General features: G+C 43.0%; 3 protein-coding genes across 3 annotated transcripts; 1 reads left to right on the forward strand and 2 right to left on the reverse strand.

Moving 5' to 3' along the window:
- Nucleotides 1-5: 5 nt before the first annotated feature.
- Nucleotides 6-5,339, reverse strand: LOC112276083 (DUF21 domain-containing protein At4g14240). The gene is made up of 14 exons (XM_024507076.3): nt 5,229-5,339; nt 4,441-4,739; nt 4,111-4,187; nt 3,688-3,771; nt 3,212-3,325; nt 2,874-2,960; nt 2,456-2,521; nt 2,207-2,274; nt 2,030-2,117; nt 1,795-1,868; nt 1,059-1,416; nt 801-847; nt 466-541; nt 6-333 (listed from the first exon to the last, which is right to left on the reverse strand). The coding sequence occupies exons 2-14, from the start codon at nt 4,697-4,699 to the stop codon at nt 184-186; spliced, it is 1,548 nt and encodes a 515-aa protein (XP_024362844.1). The 5' UTR covers nt 4,700-4,739; nt 5,229-5,339; the 3' UTR covers nt 6-183.
- A 195-nt stretch (nt 5,340-5,534) lies between these two features.
- Nucleotides 5,535-7,325, forward strand: LOC112276087 (uncharacterized). Its single transcript, XM_024507080.2, has 3 exons — nt 5,535-5,909; nt 6,666-6,753; nt 6,942-7,325. The coding sequence occupies exons 1-3, from the start codon at nt 5,550-5,552 to the stop codon at nt 7,058-7,060; spliced, it is 567 nt and encodes a 188-aa protein (XP_024362848.2). The 5' UTR covers nt 5,535-5,549; the 3' UTR covers nt 7,061-7,325.
- A 5,435-nt stretch (nt 7,326-12,760) lies between these two features.
- On the reverse strand, nt 12,761-16,423 carry LOC112276084 (uncharacterized). Its single transcript, XM_024507077.3, has 9 exons — nt 15,880-16,423; nt 15,618-15,700; nt 15,431-15,439; nt 15,147-15,235; nt 14,906-14,979; nt 14,743-14,793; nt 14,524-14,600; nt 14,205-14,301; nt 12,761-13,979 (listed from the first exon to the last, which is right to left on the reverse strand). The coding sequence occupies exons 1-9, from the start codon at nt 16,071-16,073 to the stop codon at nt 13,139-13,141; spliced, it is 1,515 nt and encodes a 504-aa protein (XP_024362845.1). The 5' UTR covers nt 16,074-16,423; the 3' UTR covers nt 12,761-13,138.
- Between the last annotated feature and the right edge of the window lie 295 nt (nt 16,424-16,718).

A 16,718-nucleotide genomic window follows, 5' to 3' on the forward strand; every position in this document is an offset into this window, starting at 1 on the left:
AAATGTGTTCCAAATCCAAATTTTTCATTATTTCAATCAAATGCTCTTTTAAAAGCAGATTAAAGTACACCTTCAAATGATAAGAACACAAGAGATATCGAACGGCAACTTAAGTTAATAATTATAACTAAAAAAAACTCTACTGAGGTTGTACTGATCAAGTGGTGGTAGTTTATTCGAAATCTACTCAAAGCTAGTTCCGAGTAATCGTTCAGACAGATCCTTGTCTCCCGACTTCTTGCCCTGATGATGTTTATCCGCATGCAGGTGTGATATGGCATCTATTCTTCCTTTCTGCACTGCCTCCTGTGCTTTCTTCGAGAGCCCCATGTGCTGTGCATCAAGAAGAAATCATGTTAGATATGGCATCAAGGAATAAGGTCCCAATAACACAACCAATCTTCCGCAGGACTGGGAAACATCGAAAAAATCCTAAAGCATGAAATAAAGGTCTAGAAAACCCACAATATTAGGCACAGACGCCCGGCGACCCATTGAGGTACTTTTACTCATATGTGCTGCTGCAGTAACAACTCGAATCCTGGAAACTCAGAAGAAAGCAGAATCACAAGGAAGATGCAAAATATTAGAACGGGAGCAATCCATTTTACGAGGCAGAATCAGATCTTGCTTTCAAACCTTATGTAGTAACAATAAGAGACCATTTTTCAGGTTCAAAAATTGCTCTGAAGTTTTTTTCTCATGAGAAGGACTGATGAACCACACATTATGATCAGTCTCAAACATTGAAGGTAGTAAACAATGCCTAGCTCAAACGAAAGCAAGCAAAATAGTCTTACCGCTTGTGGACGTCAATGTACTCATCTGTCTCGTCCACAATCTCCTCCTGAAGACCCAATTAAACAACTAACAATCAGAACAAATGATATAGGGTACACAGGGTACCATTGATACTAGGAACATTATATTGCTGCTGAATTGCTATGAATTAAACCCATATTCAAAGCCATTGCAGACAGTCCGGATTATAACAATTCCACTACTTGCTTAAAGTATGAAATGAAACTCCCTCTCTTGCAAAAGCAGAAGCTGGGCACCTGTAGAAGTTCTTCAATTACGTCCTCCATGGTGATGATGCCAATAACATCGCCTTCTGCTACATCATGGTTGTGTTGATTTAGCTTTTCGCCATTATAGTCGTACTCGGATGCGGGTGCGCTTGGTTCTCCTCCACCACCACTAGAGTGAGCATAAGCGCTTCCGCCACCTTTCTCAACGTCAGCTTCAGGAGACTGATATTCCTTGACACCCTTCCTGCCCTCTCTTTGCTGGCCAACGCTAGACCGCTTCGTGTATTTTCTTCTCCCACTCTTAACGGCCACTACAGCAGCCATATGGCTACCACCTTTCTGAAACTCATTTAATATATCGTAGAGTGGCATGTCCTCTGGCACCCTGTCTCCAGAACCAAAATCATGACCATGAGTCTCCATAGGGCTTCTCCTAAATTTCAAACCCGAATCTCATAAAAACTTGCCAAGTCAAGCGCACATAAAAGAGTGCATTAAGATGCCGGACGTTCAGACTTCACCCATATATTTACAGAGTTGAATCTCCTTTAACCGACAGAAACTAAATTATACCATCTCACCAAGGGCATGACCATACTACATACTAACCACCATCAAAAAAAGAAAAAAAGAAAAAAAGAAAAAAGAAAAATGAAAAAAAGAAAAAAACTAACATATGATATAATCGAAAGAAAATGATCCGACATAAAGCAAAGACGAATGCAGACGTCCACTAAAGCCATTTAGAGAGCGAGTAGCCTACTTGGGGATTCTTCGAATGGGGACATCATTAACAAGAGTGTTATCTTCAGTACGAACGGTCAGCAGGTTTTTCACCTACACACATCAGCAAGTGAACAGAAAATTAATCCTTATGGATTTACAGGCGAACAAGGAAGAAACTTCAATTAAAGTAAGTGTTTGTCTCAAAACTGGCAAGTGCTAAACAGGCTCCTAATTTTGAGAATGAATGCTTGAGAGGGTCAGTGACAACATACCAGCAACAAACCAACTATATTCTGAGGACCACCAGAGTAAACAGGTACACGACTGTGTCCTCGTGCCATAATTCTCCCCAAATTCTCCCTGTTAACAGACTGGTAAGAATATTTGGCAACTATACACGATTCTACCCAACAGCTTGTAGCTCACAGAGAATATTTCAAAGTCCTCACCGGTCTAAGACTGTATTCATGTCCAATGTAAACGTTGACTCAATTGGGGTCATTGCCTCTAGTGCAGTCTGCAGAAATACACGCCCACGCACAATTCATATTCTCTTCAAACAAGAACAGATGAGGAAAGAAAAGCAGCAGATATGAATACTTAGGGCAACCTACAATTGGGGACAACCAAGGGGTCAAATATTTTCATTGGTCAAAGTTGCAAGTTAACTCGTAATTATAGGGTGCAAGGGAGCTTACCTTCTCGGTCAAATCTAAAGCTCCAGCGATAATTGTTGTCTCGTCAAGGGTTAGGTACCCTCCAGCCTAGAATCCGAAAATTTCAGCAAGTCAGGATTTTAGACTTATGAATGCGACTTTTTTCAGTACAGATGTAGACTAAAAATTATTGGAAAGATCCCTCTGCCAACAGTAAAACAAACGTGTTGAAATTGGCGAAGAGACTCTGGACCCCAAACAGCTTCTGACGTGACTACCACCTCATTTAAATTGTGCAGTGCATACCCACCCTTGACAAGATTTAAATACATGACAAGATTGCTTGAGATAAGAAAAGAAAATACTGCTGCTCAAGCGATGATATCGACCACAAATATCTTAAAACACGACGGCCCATTTTGAGTTCCGGAACAATTCCTACATGAGTTGGAGTTATTACCTCTTTTCCGTGAATTGAAACAAGTGCCTTCAGCTGTGCACGCCTGAACAAGGCAGAATCATCATGCCCAAGTAGATAGTCCAACAACTACAGAACACACAGAACAACGAGTAGGGGTGACACGTGAGAAAAATGAACCACTACACTTCTTGAGTACGATGCGAAATAAACAATTATAGCTACGGTTTTCTTTCCTCCGAAATAAGATTAATTCATAGACAGCTCTTTCAGACACCATATTCTAGAACTTCAAAGCGTGAGGGTAACTCATTCGTTTTATTTGAAAAACTACACATAAGGTAATCAAAATCCACAGCCTTTAAGTGATCAAAACTAACCCGTCCAATAGGATACGCGATCGGCCAGCAAATGATCATTAATATATTCACCAACCAGATCATGTTGGCACCCACGGCTAGCCCATATCGGGAGCATATGGCTTGAGGAATAATCTAAAGGAAAGATCGAACAATCAAACCTCAAGTAAAGAATTTGCACAATAATAGTAATAATTCCGGGCTCACACAGGTGAAAACCGCACGAGGTGGAGCTCCCTCTGACTCACAATTCAAAACGCAGTTAAATATCCGAAGTCGAGACAAAGATGATAAAGCAACTTGTATATTGAGTGCCATCACAGCGTAGAAGATGAGTTTAGTTATACTGCCTCACTCCTAATGACACTATTTAGCATAAACAAGACTCCAGAAATGTTTGGCTTTCAAGTCGGCACTTAACATCCTCTGATCATAATGTCCATGGGCATTTCAAATTCATAAAAAAGGAATTGTTCATGGTCCAGTCATAAATTCACCTCGCCAAATCCAAGTACAAATGTAACCGAAAGTATCACAGCCACATATTCGTTGAACATCTTGTCGAGAAATATCGGAAGAGCCTGCACAAATGTTCCCAAAATAAGGACAGAAACCACATGGAAGTTTGCTGCAAACTCGAACCATTCATCCCATTCGAAACTCTCCAGAACTGAGAGATTCAAGACTTTGAGTATCATGGTAGTCACATTCAGCATTGAAAGGACAAGAGCATTCTAGACTGGCGGGGCATTACCACCATTCAAATATCTTTAAACCACAATTCTCTAGCTTATATCGCAAATTCTGAACTCAATACGCCGTAAATATTACAGCAAGCTCTGCGACCTATCTTAGTGGCAACTTAGCAATATGTGAAAAATATAGCGATGAAAGCATTCGAGGGTTTATATGTTATCCACCTCCATCGATATGGCGTTGCAAAGAAGTAGTGTGACCAAGAGTTGATGTTGCTTTGTAACAACTGGTGCTATGGCGGCTGCTTGCAGAAGAAGAACGATGTTATTTTGGACAACACAAGAGTAATGAAAAGGCCAGCTTATGTCAATGCCCAGATAAATACAAAGAAACGGTTATGTTTTCATGAACTAAATGTAAGAATCAGAATAGACTCAACCTGATAAAATTCAAAGGCGAAATGCTGACAGGAATTCATAGCCGATATCCAACACTGCCAACTACTCACAAACATTATTTGTGGAGAAGCAACGACTCTGAACAGGAAGAATTACCTGCTTGTTTTTTCTCAACAGGAGTGCCGCTTCTTTGTAGCACCTCCAAGTCCATGAGTCCAAGAGACATGAGGCCCAGAGTTAAACCAGACATAATGCCCGCGAAGCATACGAGGAACATCGATAAGCCACCATAAATATACCACCACAGCGACCCAAACTCCACGGGCCCTTCACCTCCCAACGCCAACTTCGAATGCAACGTTCCCAGGACCGTCATCGCCAACATCGTCGTCTTCTTCAGCATTGTGGTATCCATTGCGACGAGCTCAATCCTCCGCCCTCACCTCAATACTACCCTAGTCTCCACGAAAACCAATTACAGCAGGGCCTCTTCAATGCTTGAACCTGGCTAACCGACAAAGTTTTTGCTATCCTGCCGTGTCTAACATTCTACAGCTCCGAATACCCTCATAAAGTCCATCTCGTCCTTCTAGCAATCCAGAATCAAGAATAGTGACGCAAGCAAGCATGTTAATCTAGTTGTAGAACACAAGCTACACGCAATCTACCGATCGGAAACTAGGATCTCAAGTATCCGGCGCGAAACATACCGACAAAAGCTAATTGGAAAGAAAAACAAAGCTCAGCAATCCGCGAATCCAAGTGGCCCCAACGCAATTAACGCTTTTACGGGTTCGGCTACAACAGTGACAAAAAGAGAACCCTGGCCCATAAACTGCCAAATGTGTGCGCACCCAACTCAAATTCTAGCCCGAAAACCCGATACGAAAAAATTCTGCGAAGTTTGAGACGATTCCGAAAAAGGGGAGACAGCAAAATCGCACCTTGACAAGACGGGTGAAGGGTTTCGCCGCGCAGCCAGGTGGAGGAGTCGCACAAGGGAGACGTAACAACCCACCTACAGTCCCCACGTGCGGAACCCGATTTGATAGTTCAGTGGGCATATGGATGAAAACGGGAGTTGGTAGGGCGGTAGATGATAACACCTCTGTTTATCCATTAGGCCACCTCAATGGCTGCTCATTGCGTGCAACCTGAAACGATACTGGAATCTCGTTTATGGATGGAGGTGGGTAGGTTGTCACGGTAGTAGGTTGGGCGGTAGGAAAACATTTCTGATCCAAAACGAATGCTTTTTGCTGAAAATGAACTATATCATTCGTTACGATCGACCTGTGGATGTATGGACGAATAAAGAGTTTGAAGATGAAAATCATTCATTCGTTTGTAAGAAGGAAGACGGGGAAGAAGAGAGACTTTGCTCGTGTTTTCTGAGGCTTCGGCATTTCGTTGCAGTGAGTTTGATGGCTATGGCGAGGTCTCTGCTTGCTCTTGCTCGCATGGGCAATGGAGCTCGCGTCTTCCAGAAAAATCTCCACCCCCATGCGGCGCTTCTTGCCCCCTCGAGTTCTTCATCTTTCCCGACCCAGCTAGTAGCTCCTTTGTCTCGCTATGGCGCCTCGTTCCGGTTCTTGAGCGGCGATCATACTGCCAAGTGGATGCAGGTTTGCTGATCTCTTCGTTTTCGAGATGTGGCTGATGATTTCTAGTGGGAGTAATTTTTTCTGGTTTAAGTTCTGAGGTGTAATGTAGGTGTTTACTTGAGGGTTCGATGGATTTAGTGTTGTGGTTTGTTGGATTATTGAATCATTCTGGGTGGACATGTAATATCTCGTGGTTGAATTTGGCGCAGTCAGTGCTTGTAATATAGATTCTGTGACGGATGGGCATTTGGTTCCTCTGAAGCCCCAGGAATCATCCTTTGACATTCCAACCCTAACTTTGCTTAGTGCTTGAGGGGGCTTTGGGATAATGGGAATCGTTGGGATTCTTGAAAGATTCACTGGAATTGGAGACACCTGTAATTTGTGGTGCATTGAGTACCTTATACCCAATTTAGAATTTTTCCAATTTCTCTCATCAGTCAATGCAGATGAAATGCAGGGGTTTGGAAAAATTGCAGCATAGTGGGTTTGCTGTTCTGTAAGTCTTCGATAATATCCCTCGTTTGGAAGGGTTTATGGTATCTCAATTGGTCGTTTTAAACTGCTTACGTTTTGGAGTTTATTTGTAAGGATCTTTTTTATATGTATGGAGGCATGCTTTCTTCTCTGAATATTTCCAGTTGAAGAAAGTATTCTCTTCCATAGTTTCATAAGACGTCGAGTAATGGTGCGAGTCTTTGAATTACACATGAGAGGTCTAGATCTGAAATTGAAGTTTCATACCTAACGTAAGCGTGCTCACTTATATATAATCAGAACACCGAAAACAAGAAGTCTCCTATGGAGTTGATTCAGGAAGTACCTCCAATCGACGTCGATGCCCGAATCGCGGCTTGTGAAGGAGGTACACTTATTTCGCGTTTATTTGAATTTATGCTCTCCTTCTGCTTGTTATTATCACTCTGTCTTTCTTTAGTTGCAATTAGTGAATTAGTGGTTTGACTCAGGTTTTAATTTTATGAGCTACTGGGTGTTCCAACACTGATGCTTGAGGTGAAGACCTTATTTTGTGGTATTCTGTATATCTTGCAGGGACGGACCCCGCTTTGGGTCACCCAATCGAGTACATAAGCCTAGATGGCGTAGGTCCACATGTGTGCAAGTATTGTGGTCTCAGATATAATCAAAGGAATGCCCATGGGCACCATTGACATTGAAAACATTTTTATTTTTCTTAAATAATTTGGCCCATCAGTTCCAACACTTTCACTTGCCCCAGCTGGCTACAAACTGATGTATACATTGATTTTTGGCTTTGCTACATCAGATCATGCTCTGTAGATGGAGCTTATTTGTTGTCCTGCTGTTGCAACATGTGGACCTTACAATTTTTATTTCTGAAATGACAATACTACTTGTAGTTATCTTTAATAAACTAATACCCTATCTGTAGGTGGGGCATTGGCATTTATCCAACACCTTACCAAGCCTTAATATATCCTGTTTCAGTTCAAATATCTATTGAGATTTCAAATCCTCTATTTGTTTTTAGTTTTAAAGTGAAAAATCTTATCTAGTTTTCATTGGAATTATTTTCTTGAGAGTTGTATGTTCATTTGTGACTTTTGTAAGGAAGTGAAGGGTTTAAGTGATAGAAAGAAAAAAAATGTTTGAAGCTCATCTTAAGTTTTGAGTTGCTGTTACAGGCAACAGTACTAAACTTCTACAACAATTTTTATTTCTGTAAGACCTTGTCATGAGTGTAACTTGAACAAGATGTTGCATTAAAAATAATTATTTTAAAGCTTTGATCAACTAAGCCCAACTGCATTATTGAGTGTAAGAAAATTAGTGGTTTCTTAACTTTCGTTTTAGTTGCTGCATATCTTTAAAGAGTCTTATTGGATTTATCAATCTGAAAACTTAAGAAGCACAATATCTTTGTTAAAATGTTTGAGGACTTTGTTAAAGATATTGTTACTGATATTTTTTCTAAAATTTGGATTAAACATCATGACTAAATATTTCTAGGCTTAAGACATTTGGTCATGAAATGGAATAAGGAGATATATACAAAAGAAAATACCATTGAAATCTTTTTATTTGTGAAACAAACGAGTAAAGTAAGGGAAATGATGAAGATTATGAATGAGATTTGACATGATTTATTCTTTCTCTTTATTTTAAAACAAAAAAACATAAGACTAACAGTTTCAAATTCAATTTTTTTTAATGACAACTACGCAACATCAAGTTACTTTCCTAATAGAACCATGTTTTTACATTTTTTTGTTACTAGAATGCAAATGATGCTTTTGTCTAATTTTTTAGCTAAATTCCTAAATTTTATTTTTTGAATTAAAATAATAAAATGAGTTAAGATAGAATGTTGTCAAGTACTTGATTCTCTATCATGATCAATCCCATGCATCAATATCAACTTCTTATCTAATTCAAAATCTCAAAATATAATTCACCAATTGGTCGAAAAAAAAAAAAAAAAAAAAAATGGCATCCTCAATTTGTGAAACCAGAATTTGAAATACCATACAGCATGAAAACAGTGCTTCACAATACTATATTTAAATTAAGCACACATTATTCTGCACATGATCAACAAACTCCAACTTCAAAGTCATCAAGCCTAGTTGGACACCCTGCCACATCAGCCCAAAGCCAACTCACCTTGAAGGTATATTGCCAGGGTGGCAAAGAGTGAATGTGGTGTGTGTGTGTGTGTACATACAACCTGCTCATCTGTCACTCCTCTGCCCCATCGAAGACAGGGGGGTCTCATTCAATGAGGAGGGTTCAAAAAAACATTGTTGGATTCAAAGCTCCATCCTCCCTCCTTTAGTGCTAACACCACAACAACAACAACAACAACAACAACAAAACCAAAACCCAAAATCTAAAGCCCCAAGTCCATGACCTATCAATACCACCATGCAATCTACCTTGGAAAGTGTGCAGAATTTTGTCTACCTGTACCATTGCAATGCCATCTCCACAGTAACCAAGCTCCATGCATCCCCTTGTTTTTGATGGGTTTGGGAGGAGGAGGATTAAGAAGAATAATAATAATGAGAAGAAGAAGGTGTGCCATTCTGGAATCCTGAGGTAGAAAATATCTGTGGGGAACTGTCATGCTCATGGGACTGCCCTTTCTCAACATGAAAAAAAGGGTTTTGAAGCTCTTGTACCAACTTGCTTGCTTGCTTTCAGAGTTGTTTTTTCTTTACTTTACTTTATTTTAATAGGATGTTTGTGTCTTTTGTGCAAGACTGTTTGTGGTTTTGTGGTTTCATTTTTCCATTTTTTTTTCCTACTTTCCCCTAATATTATGTCTTGCTTGAATTGAGGCAAAGTAATAATGGTGTCAAAAAGAAACTATAGTGTAATGGAATTGTAAATAGTAAAGGTGGAATTTGTTGTGTTTGTGGACAATGAAAATTGAGTAATTAATCCTTAGAGTAAAATTAATCTTTTTGTATTTGTACTTTAATTGGCTTCTCATTTACTTTGTTCTCAAAAACTTCATATGTATGTATTATACATACATACATACATACATTCAACTAGTTTTGTGTTGTCTATCATGTTGGTTTCAGAATGATGGGACTATTGTGTCTTATCTAGTAACCAGTGAGACCTTTAGTTGAAGTCTCTCAGTTTAGGAACAGAACATGTCACATGCTTCATAATATGATATTTGGAACTTGTGAAGTTTATCATGTCAGCCAAATTTTACACTGAGGAAAGTGTGCCTTGATGCATCTGGTTGATTTAGTGATACAATATGACATATTATATTCTTATTACATGGAAATACAACAATTAATGCCATAGAATCCAGTCATCCAAAGCGGCCTCATCTCATCCACCAACAAACTAACCTACAAGCACAACAATAAATAAAAACTCACAACCATTAGCATTCTTAAAAGTCCACTACAACAAATTCATTTCTATTCATGCCTCTCCATCTCTGTTTTCTCAAAGAATTGCTTCAAACAGTACATCAGCTAATCAATTGCACTAACTTCTACAAAGCAATCATGTACCCATCCGGAACTCTAAGCTTGAAATCAAAAAGCATGCAATGCACAGCTGAAGGGCAACATGAATTACTGGAACAATAGGTGGAATAAGCAGGATCAATTAAGCCTAGCAAGTTTATCCAGATAGATACTGAATCACACACTCCCTTCAAAACATCAAAAATAGCGCTAACAGGAAATGCTCCAGGAAAGAAAGGTGGCACGATGCCAATGGAGGTGGGTAGTCCAGAACCAAGACCCACAGATTATATCGCATTCATAAATCGAAAAGGGGCGCCAGACAAGCGCATTAAAAGGTTGCAGTTGGGGATCGGATGCCGTCATTAACCGTCTGATCGCAGAAGTCCGGAGCTGGATCTGCAGGCGACTCTTTCAGGGGATCTAGCATCGATCCGCTGCTGCGGGTAGTTCTTCCTCCCACTTAATTCCCTCACTCTAATCATAAGCTTCATCACCACACCGCCTAATATCATCTCCCACTAACGGTTTTCTCGATCAACCCAGCTCATTACTGCGTGCGCCAAGTCGGCGTGCATGATATCCTGTAGAACCCTCTCGTAGCAGGCATGCTCTCTCATCCAGAATCCAGTGGCGTTCGAGACCCAGTCTCAGAGGACTCGAATCCATCGTCAAAAGCTGCAACGACCTTTGCATGGTTTCGTAGGTTGGTCGAGTCTTGGTTTCTGTTTCAGGTCTACTGGCTTCTCAACGCTAAGAGTCGACGAGGAAAAGAGAATTCGATTCAGTGTCTTGTAGATAGTCGATTGCGAGACGCGCTGTTGTAGGTTTGATGTGAGGGCAGATGTCCGTGTAGTTGGTGGCCGCAGGTTGGTAGTTTTCATGAGAGTTGTGCTTTGATGTGGTGTGTCTATGTTGACAAGCGCGGGGGTATGATGGCCGACATGTTGGTGCTGTTCAGGTTATTGCGGTATATTGTTTTTCAGCGTTGTTGTTAAGTCGAGCTGAGCAAATACACGTTCTGATCCGTCGAGAGTGATGTGGTGAGAAGTGAATTCACCGCTTGATGGCTAGGTCCCTGGTCAGTGAATGAGATGCTGCAAACGGGCGTGTGGGATGCCGAAGTTGGTAATTCTACGGTGTCAAAAGGCTTCCTCATTGCGTAACTCTCTGTCAGGACTGCGTAGCTTCTTGACCTCCCATGTGAAGGTCGTTTTTGGGAGGGAATGAGGGCTTTTTAGTCAGAAAGGGGGGTTGATACGCGATGGCTGGGCGACTGCATCGCCGTCTGTTGTGTGTGTCCAATCGAGAGTAACCGATTGCAGAAACGATGAATGCAGTGATGGATACCGTTACAGGGATGGTGTATTGGATCCCCGTCGAGTACTCTGCAGCTGCTTCCGTGCCTGCCTATGCCCCACTCGTCGTGCCGCCTTACACGTAATGTTCCTAGTCACACTTTCGATCTTCAAATAAGTTTACCATTCTTCAGTGAGGCATTTCTACTTCTTCCACGTTGCGAAAAAGCCCATCCGTAGCGATCTCACACATCTATATTCATGCTCATTGATTTGTGTGTTTCTGTTGCAGATACATCCGATCAATTCCAGCTGTCGTGCCTCAAGCGCAGCCTGCGTACTCTACCGATCGCGCCACAGTGCTGATCCCTGACATCAACACCACCGTCTTCGTGCGGGGTATTCCAAGAGAAGCTACCACGCAAACTGTGGGACACCACTTCAAAATCTTCGGCCCCATCCAGTCATGTCACGTCATTCGACACAAGGACGCTTCCACCAACAAGGGCATCGCCTTTGTGAAGTTTTACGATGCGGTCGCGGCGCAACGCGCCATTGACTGCACCAACCCGGGCGTAATGGAGCAGAGGGAGATCTTTGCCGAGTGGGCACATCCGAAACCCTACCCCTCACCCTCACAGTTCGACAGTTCGTCGCTCCTGCCGTTGCAAGCATCTGCAGACGCACACAATTCTCGTCTCCACCTTTGTCTCCCATCGCCAGTATCCCATCTCAGGAGCCCAATCGCCTTCATCCCAACTGGCCAGAGTACCATTGCTGCACCATATGTCAACAGTCCCTGGATTCCATCGCCAAGATCTGCGACCTCTTTCGCAGTGGCGCCATTCGGTAGCCATTTCTTACCAGGTAACCACGTTTTGGGGTTCCCTTATGCAGATTTCGGCACCTCCGTCGCGCTTTGGAGGACTCCAGGGGCTGCTTTAGGAGTGTATTCGAGGTCGCCAGTTTATGTCCCTGTGACGGAGCACACCACTCATCGACCTGCAGCTGGTACTGGGAGCATTGTCCAGGACTCGAGAGCTGTGTCAGACTCTATGCCGCATTCCAGCCACTCGGCGCATGCTCTGGCTACTTCCTTGAACATCAAGTCTGAAGAGGGTACTGATAGTTAGTTATGAGCGAAGGGGTGGGCTCCAGGTTCAAAAACTCACTTAAGATTCAGGATCGTGAATTGCCTCTGTATGCGAACGTCTTCTCGGTCTGTGAGTGGCCTCAGGCATTAGTATTGGTTGCCAGCTCCCGATAACGACCGCTAACAGCAAAAATTATATTCTATCAAGTTGTAGCTCATTTTCCATTCGAAACATGCAAAATGTACTTGTTCAATTTTTTTGAGACATCAAGTTTAGTAAACTGTTTGATTGATATACCGGGTCTGAGTTAGATCTAGTGAAAAATGATACATGGTATGGACTGACCGAATAATTCTACAGCAGGTCACCAAAAGCTTATGGGCTGCATGCAAGTGTTAAGTACGTAGATAAAAGGTATGACCTCATGGATTCGCGTAAGTTTTAAGACAGCTAGAGATTCGGCCCCGTCTAACAAGCAAGAATGAAAATGAACAGAAGAGTGATAATGCAATTTGTGTGTGTGCATTGATAAATGGAATGATACTGGTCTCTCCTGTTACATTCATGTCTGGAGATTGTTTACCCGGTAGAGTAATTGGCAAAACTTCGCCACACAAGATGAACATTCGGTACTACCTGGGAAAATTATCCTGGCATGCGCTTCCCTCTGTGTCTCTCCCCTTTCTCCCTCTGTCTTTATTTCGAATCCTGTAGGGTGTTTCGACGATTTCCTGACATATCGTTGCCTATATACACCAAAATGGTAGGCCCACTTGTCTTGTGTGGCTCCAAAGTTCCGAAGAGCAAGGCTCGGGACATAGACTTGTCCTCTCTTTTTACAGTATAAGCATATTTTGTTGACCTCGACTGCGATTCCTCTACATGTCAAACGTTAAAGTTAAGTCGCTGTCAGAAGAAGGACACCTGAACGTCTGCTGCTCGTCGAATACGTCGGGGAAGGAGGTCTCCTGCAATAGAGGGTCGTTCGACCCCAGAAATTCATCCCAGAAAGAATTATTATCCACTTGACTCTCTATCTGACTCTCACATTCCGTGTGAGAGTCGTCGTCGAAGTCAATCTCAAAGCTCTTCAAGTAGTTGGATTCCCTCGGAATCATCATGGTGGTCACAACGCTAGAGCCGCTCGTCTCCATCTCCGGGATCTTGTCCCCAGGAATGCATTCGTTGACGACATAGGTGATGTCTTCTAGACATATTTTGGGCTTCTCGTCTACAATCTGATATTCTTGATGGGAAAAGTCATTTGTAAGATAAGGATTGGCGTTGAAGATCACGTCCTGCTCCATGCTATCGTCTGTGTATTGGTACTGAGACGAACAACGAGACTCTGTGATCTGAGCAGGATCCTCGTACGCGAGGCTCTGGAGGTTGTTGCTTGAGCCACCATCGCAAGCGTACCGTAGTTTCGTCAATGACTTGATGCACGAGCCCCCTGCGTCCGAGCCTGGACTGAAGGGTGATTGAAGGAGCTGGGAGAGGTCCCTGCAAGAGCCACTGTCAAAGATGATGCTCTTCCTGTCCACCAGCTGGGAATCATCTCCATCAAGAGTCGGCAGCAACTGCATGTCGCATGATTGTTCTAAGGGGATTGGTGGATACATCTGATCGTTAGTGCACGAGCCGCCTACTGAGACTGAGCTTGCGCCTTGACCCTCCTCGAATGCCAACTTCGATTGCACGGGCTTTCGCGCCAATTGCCTGAAGTCACCATTTCCAAGATTCCACCGTCAGAGGCGAATTTAACGCACAGAAATAAAACAAAACAACTGGTCCACTAAAGTTGACCAAGCACACAAACAACAGAATCGAACTTCAAGGTATCAATGATATACAAAAGAATCAACATTCCAAATGCTCCATACGGGTTCACTGCGCAGCACAAACTGAAAGGAATGCATTCATTCGAGAAAAGCGAGTACGCACTGGGTGTAACACGTGAGATCGAAGTTGGTAACAGCTGCTGGCCCACGGTACTCAATGGCAGCCCTGTCATACGCTCGAGCGGCTTCTTCTTGTGTACCTGAGTACACATCCAAACTGTTGGAAACGACCACTAGCTACTCCAATAGCCTCTATCCATTGCTCTCCCAAACAACATGTTGCAAAAAAGCTACGGTATAGAAACCTTTTGACACGGTAGATCGCAGTATCAAATTATCTTGGAAGTCTACCAATTCCATACGAAATGACACCTTTTGATTTGAACATTCTGACAAACTATGATCATTTTGGTGATGCATACCGAAAGTGCCGAGATACAAGTACTTGTTGCCATCAACACGACCAATGCGAGCTTCCCAGCGTCCGTTGTGATGATGCCTGCAAAATTATTTAAGACCACACTCATTCAGAACCCAAAGTTCAAACCATGATGTCACTTTCATTAGGACATTTGACTTGTATTCAAGACTAAAACAGTGATTTCTTTTCACAGGTCCCGGAGCATCTTGTGACCGATTACCTAGCAACACCTCGATATTTGGAAACTCCCCGCGAGAAGCCGCTGCTTTTTCTGCACAAAAAATTTAGATCCCTAGTTTAGTATATCAGCGACACGTTTTTCGAAGCTTTGCTGGATTGTCAACAAAGTCAGTGCATGTTGAACGTCACCGACAGTGACATACCTTCGAAGAGTGGCAAGGTACTCCTCACGGGTAATGTTCCTCATCTCCTCAAGCTGTTGTTGATAATCTTCCAACTGCCACGTTCAAGAATTAGACTTTTGAGCACCACCTTGAGTACACCAAAAAATAAACAAAATGAAATAGAAACACGTTGTAGAATTTGATTGCGAACTCGGCTAAGACGAGATCGTTATGGAGCACTGAAACATCAAGACATGATTCAAGCCGCAGGCGATCACACCTTGAAGTTAATAACAGTACTCTGTCCCCAGTATTTGAGCGCAGCAAGGTCGTAAGCCCTGGCAGCCGCCTCTTCTTCATCGTATGCTCCTGGTGAAGAAAAGCGAAGAAAAATCTAGTCAGCAATCTGGGAGGAAGAGGAGGGAAATAAGTAAAGGTGGGAAGGAGGAAAGAAGAAGAAGAAAGGAAAACTATAAAGGTGCAATTTCCAACACTCCCTCAAAGTAATATTCTTTTCACATTGCATGCTCTCAAAAGAAAGGTTGGATTTCCAATAATTCTCACCTAAATAAACTGATCGATAGAAGAATCGCCGTAACCAGCACCCCACAACCAGCACCCACAAACGACAATGACCCCGATGAGCAGGAACCCAGTCCGCATTCCCAAATTTACGAATTCTACCCAATGCAAGAGCCCATTACTTCATCGTAAACAACTTCAAAGTTTGAAAAAGTCCGAATTCCCTCACCTTGTCGTCCTTTCTTCTTTTGTTTATCATTCCAACAATTCTTGTCCCAGAGGTGTGCCTCAAATCTTCCTGTCCATCGGTGCCTGTCCAGACCCCAAAGAACCCAATTCCATGCACTTAACTCCAATGCCCTCAACACGCCGATCTTCACCCCAAAACCCATCCCTCAAAATGTCCATAAAAATCACGTAAAACCATCGTAGACAAAAACAAAGACTGGAATCTGTCACAATCTAGAATTCAACACATTCTGGCAAACTACCTGGTCACTCCTCTAAACGACGAGCTTCTCTTCAAAGGGCCACCGCATGCATCAGCTCCCGCGAGCTCTCGCTCCGCAAACGACTTCCGCTTGCTTTTACTCCTCGCAGGGTACTGCCTCACAGTCCTCTTACAAACCTTGTCCTCCGCGACAACCAAACTACTGAGCATCAGGCTTCGCTGCCGCGGCTCCATGGTGACCCCTCCCTCTACACAAACTCCACCACGACGCGGCTACACGAACTCGTGTCCTCCATGGGAGAAAAACCTCTACGGCACCTCTCCGCGTCACCTCTTCCCAACCCCCCACTCCAACACTCTCGCGATCTCTCGTTCTATCACTCACTCTCCCTCTCTCCCTCTCTTTCTCTCTGAGTATGTCTGTGTGTGAGAGAGTGCGTGTGTCCCTCTTCAGTCTCAACCTTCCAAAACTCTCACTAGCTGTCTGGGATCGGTGGTCTGCAGGATTCACTTTGTTCACAACAGGTAGTCGGAGACTGTGAGAGACTGTGAGACAACTGAAGAGCTCGTTACCCCTTAGGCTGATCGATTCCTCCAGATTGAGCATGCGGCTCCTCATATTTATAAGGCAACCTCTAGAATAGATGCTTTCGTTGTGGTTCCCAGAACGAGGCGAGTTAGTACCTGCCAGGTTTCTCCGCTCTTTTTCTTTTTCCCTCCCTCAAAGGAAAAGACAAATCTCACACACACACACCCTGCAGCCATGGCCGTCTGATGACATGTTGGTGTAGGAGTAGTAGTCGTAGCAGTGGTAGTGGAGGTGATAGTGGCTGCTACGGCTGCCTAACTCCACTCACCTTTACAACAAAACAGGAGACT

The sequence above is a fragment of the Physcomitrium patens genome, chromosome 23 (assembly GCF_059467195.1).
Source record: "Physcomitrium patens ecotype Gransden chromosome 23, ASM5946719v1, whole genome shotgun sequence".
Lineage (NCBI taxonomy): Eukaryota > Viridiplantae > Streptophyta > Bryopsida > Funariales > Funariaceae > Physcomitrium > Physcomitrium patens.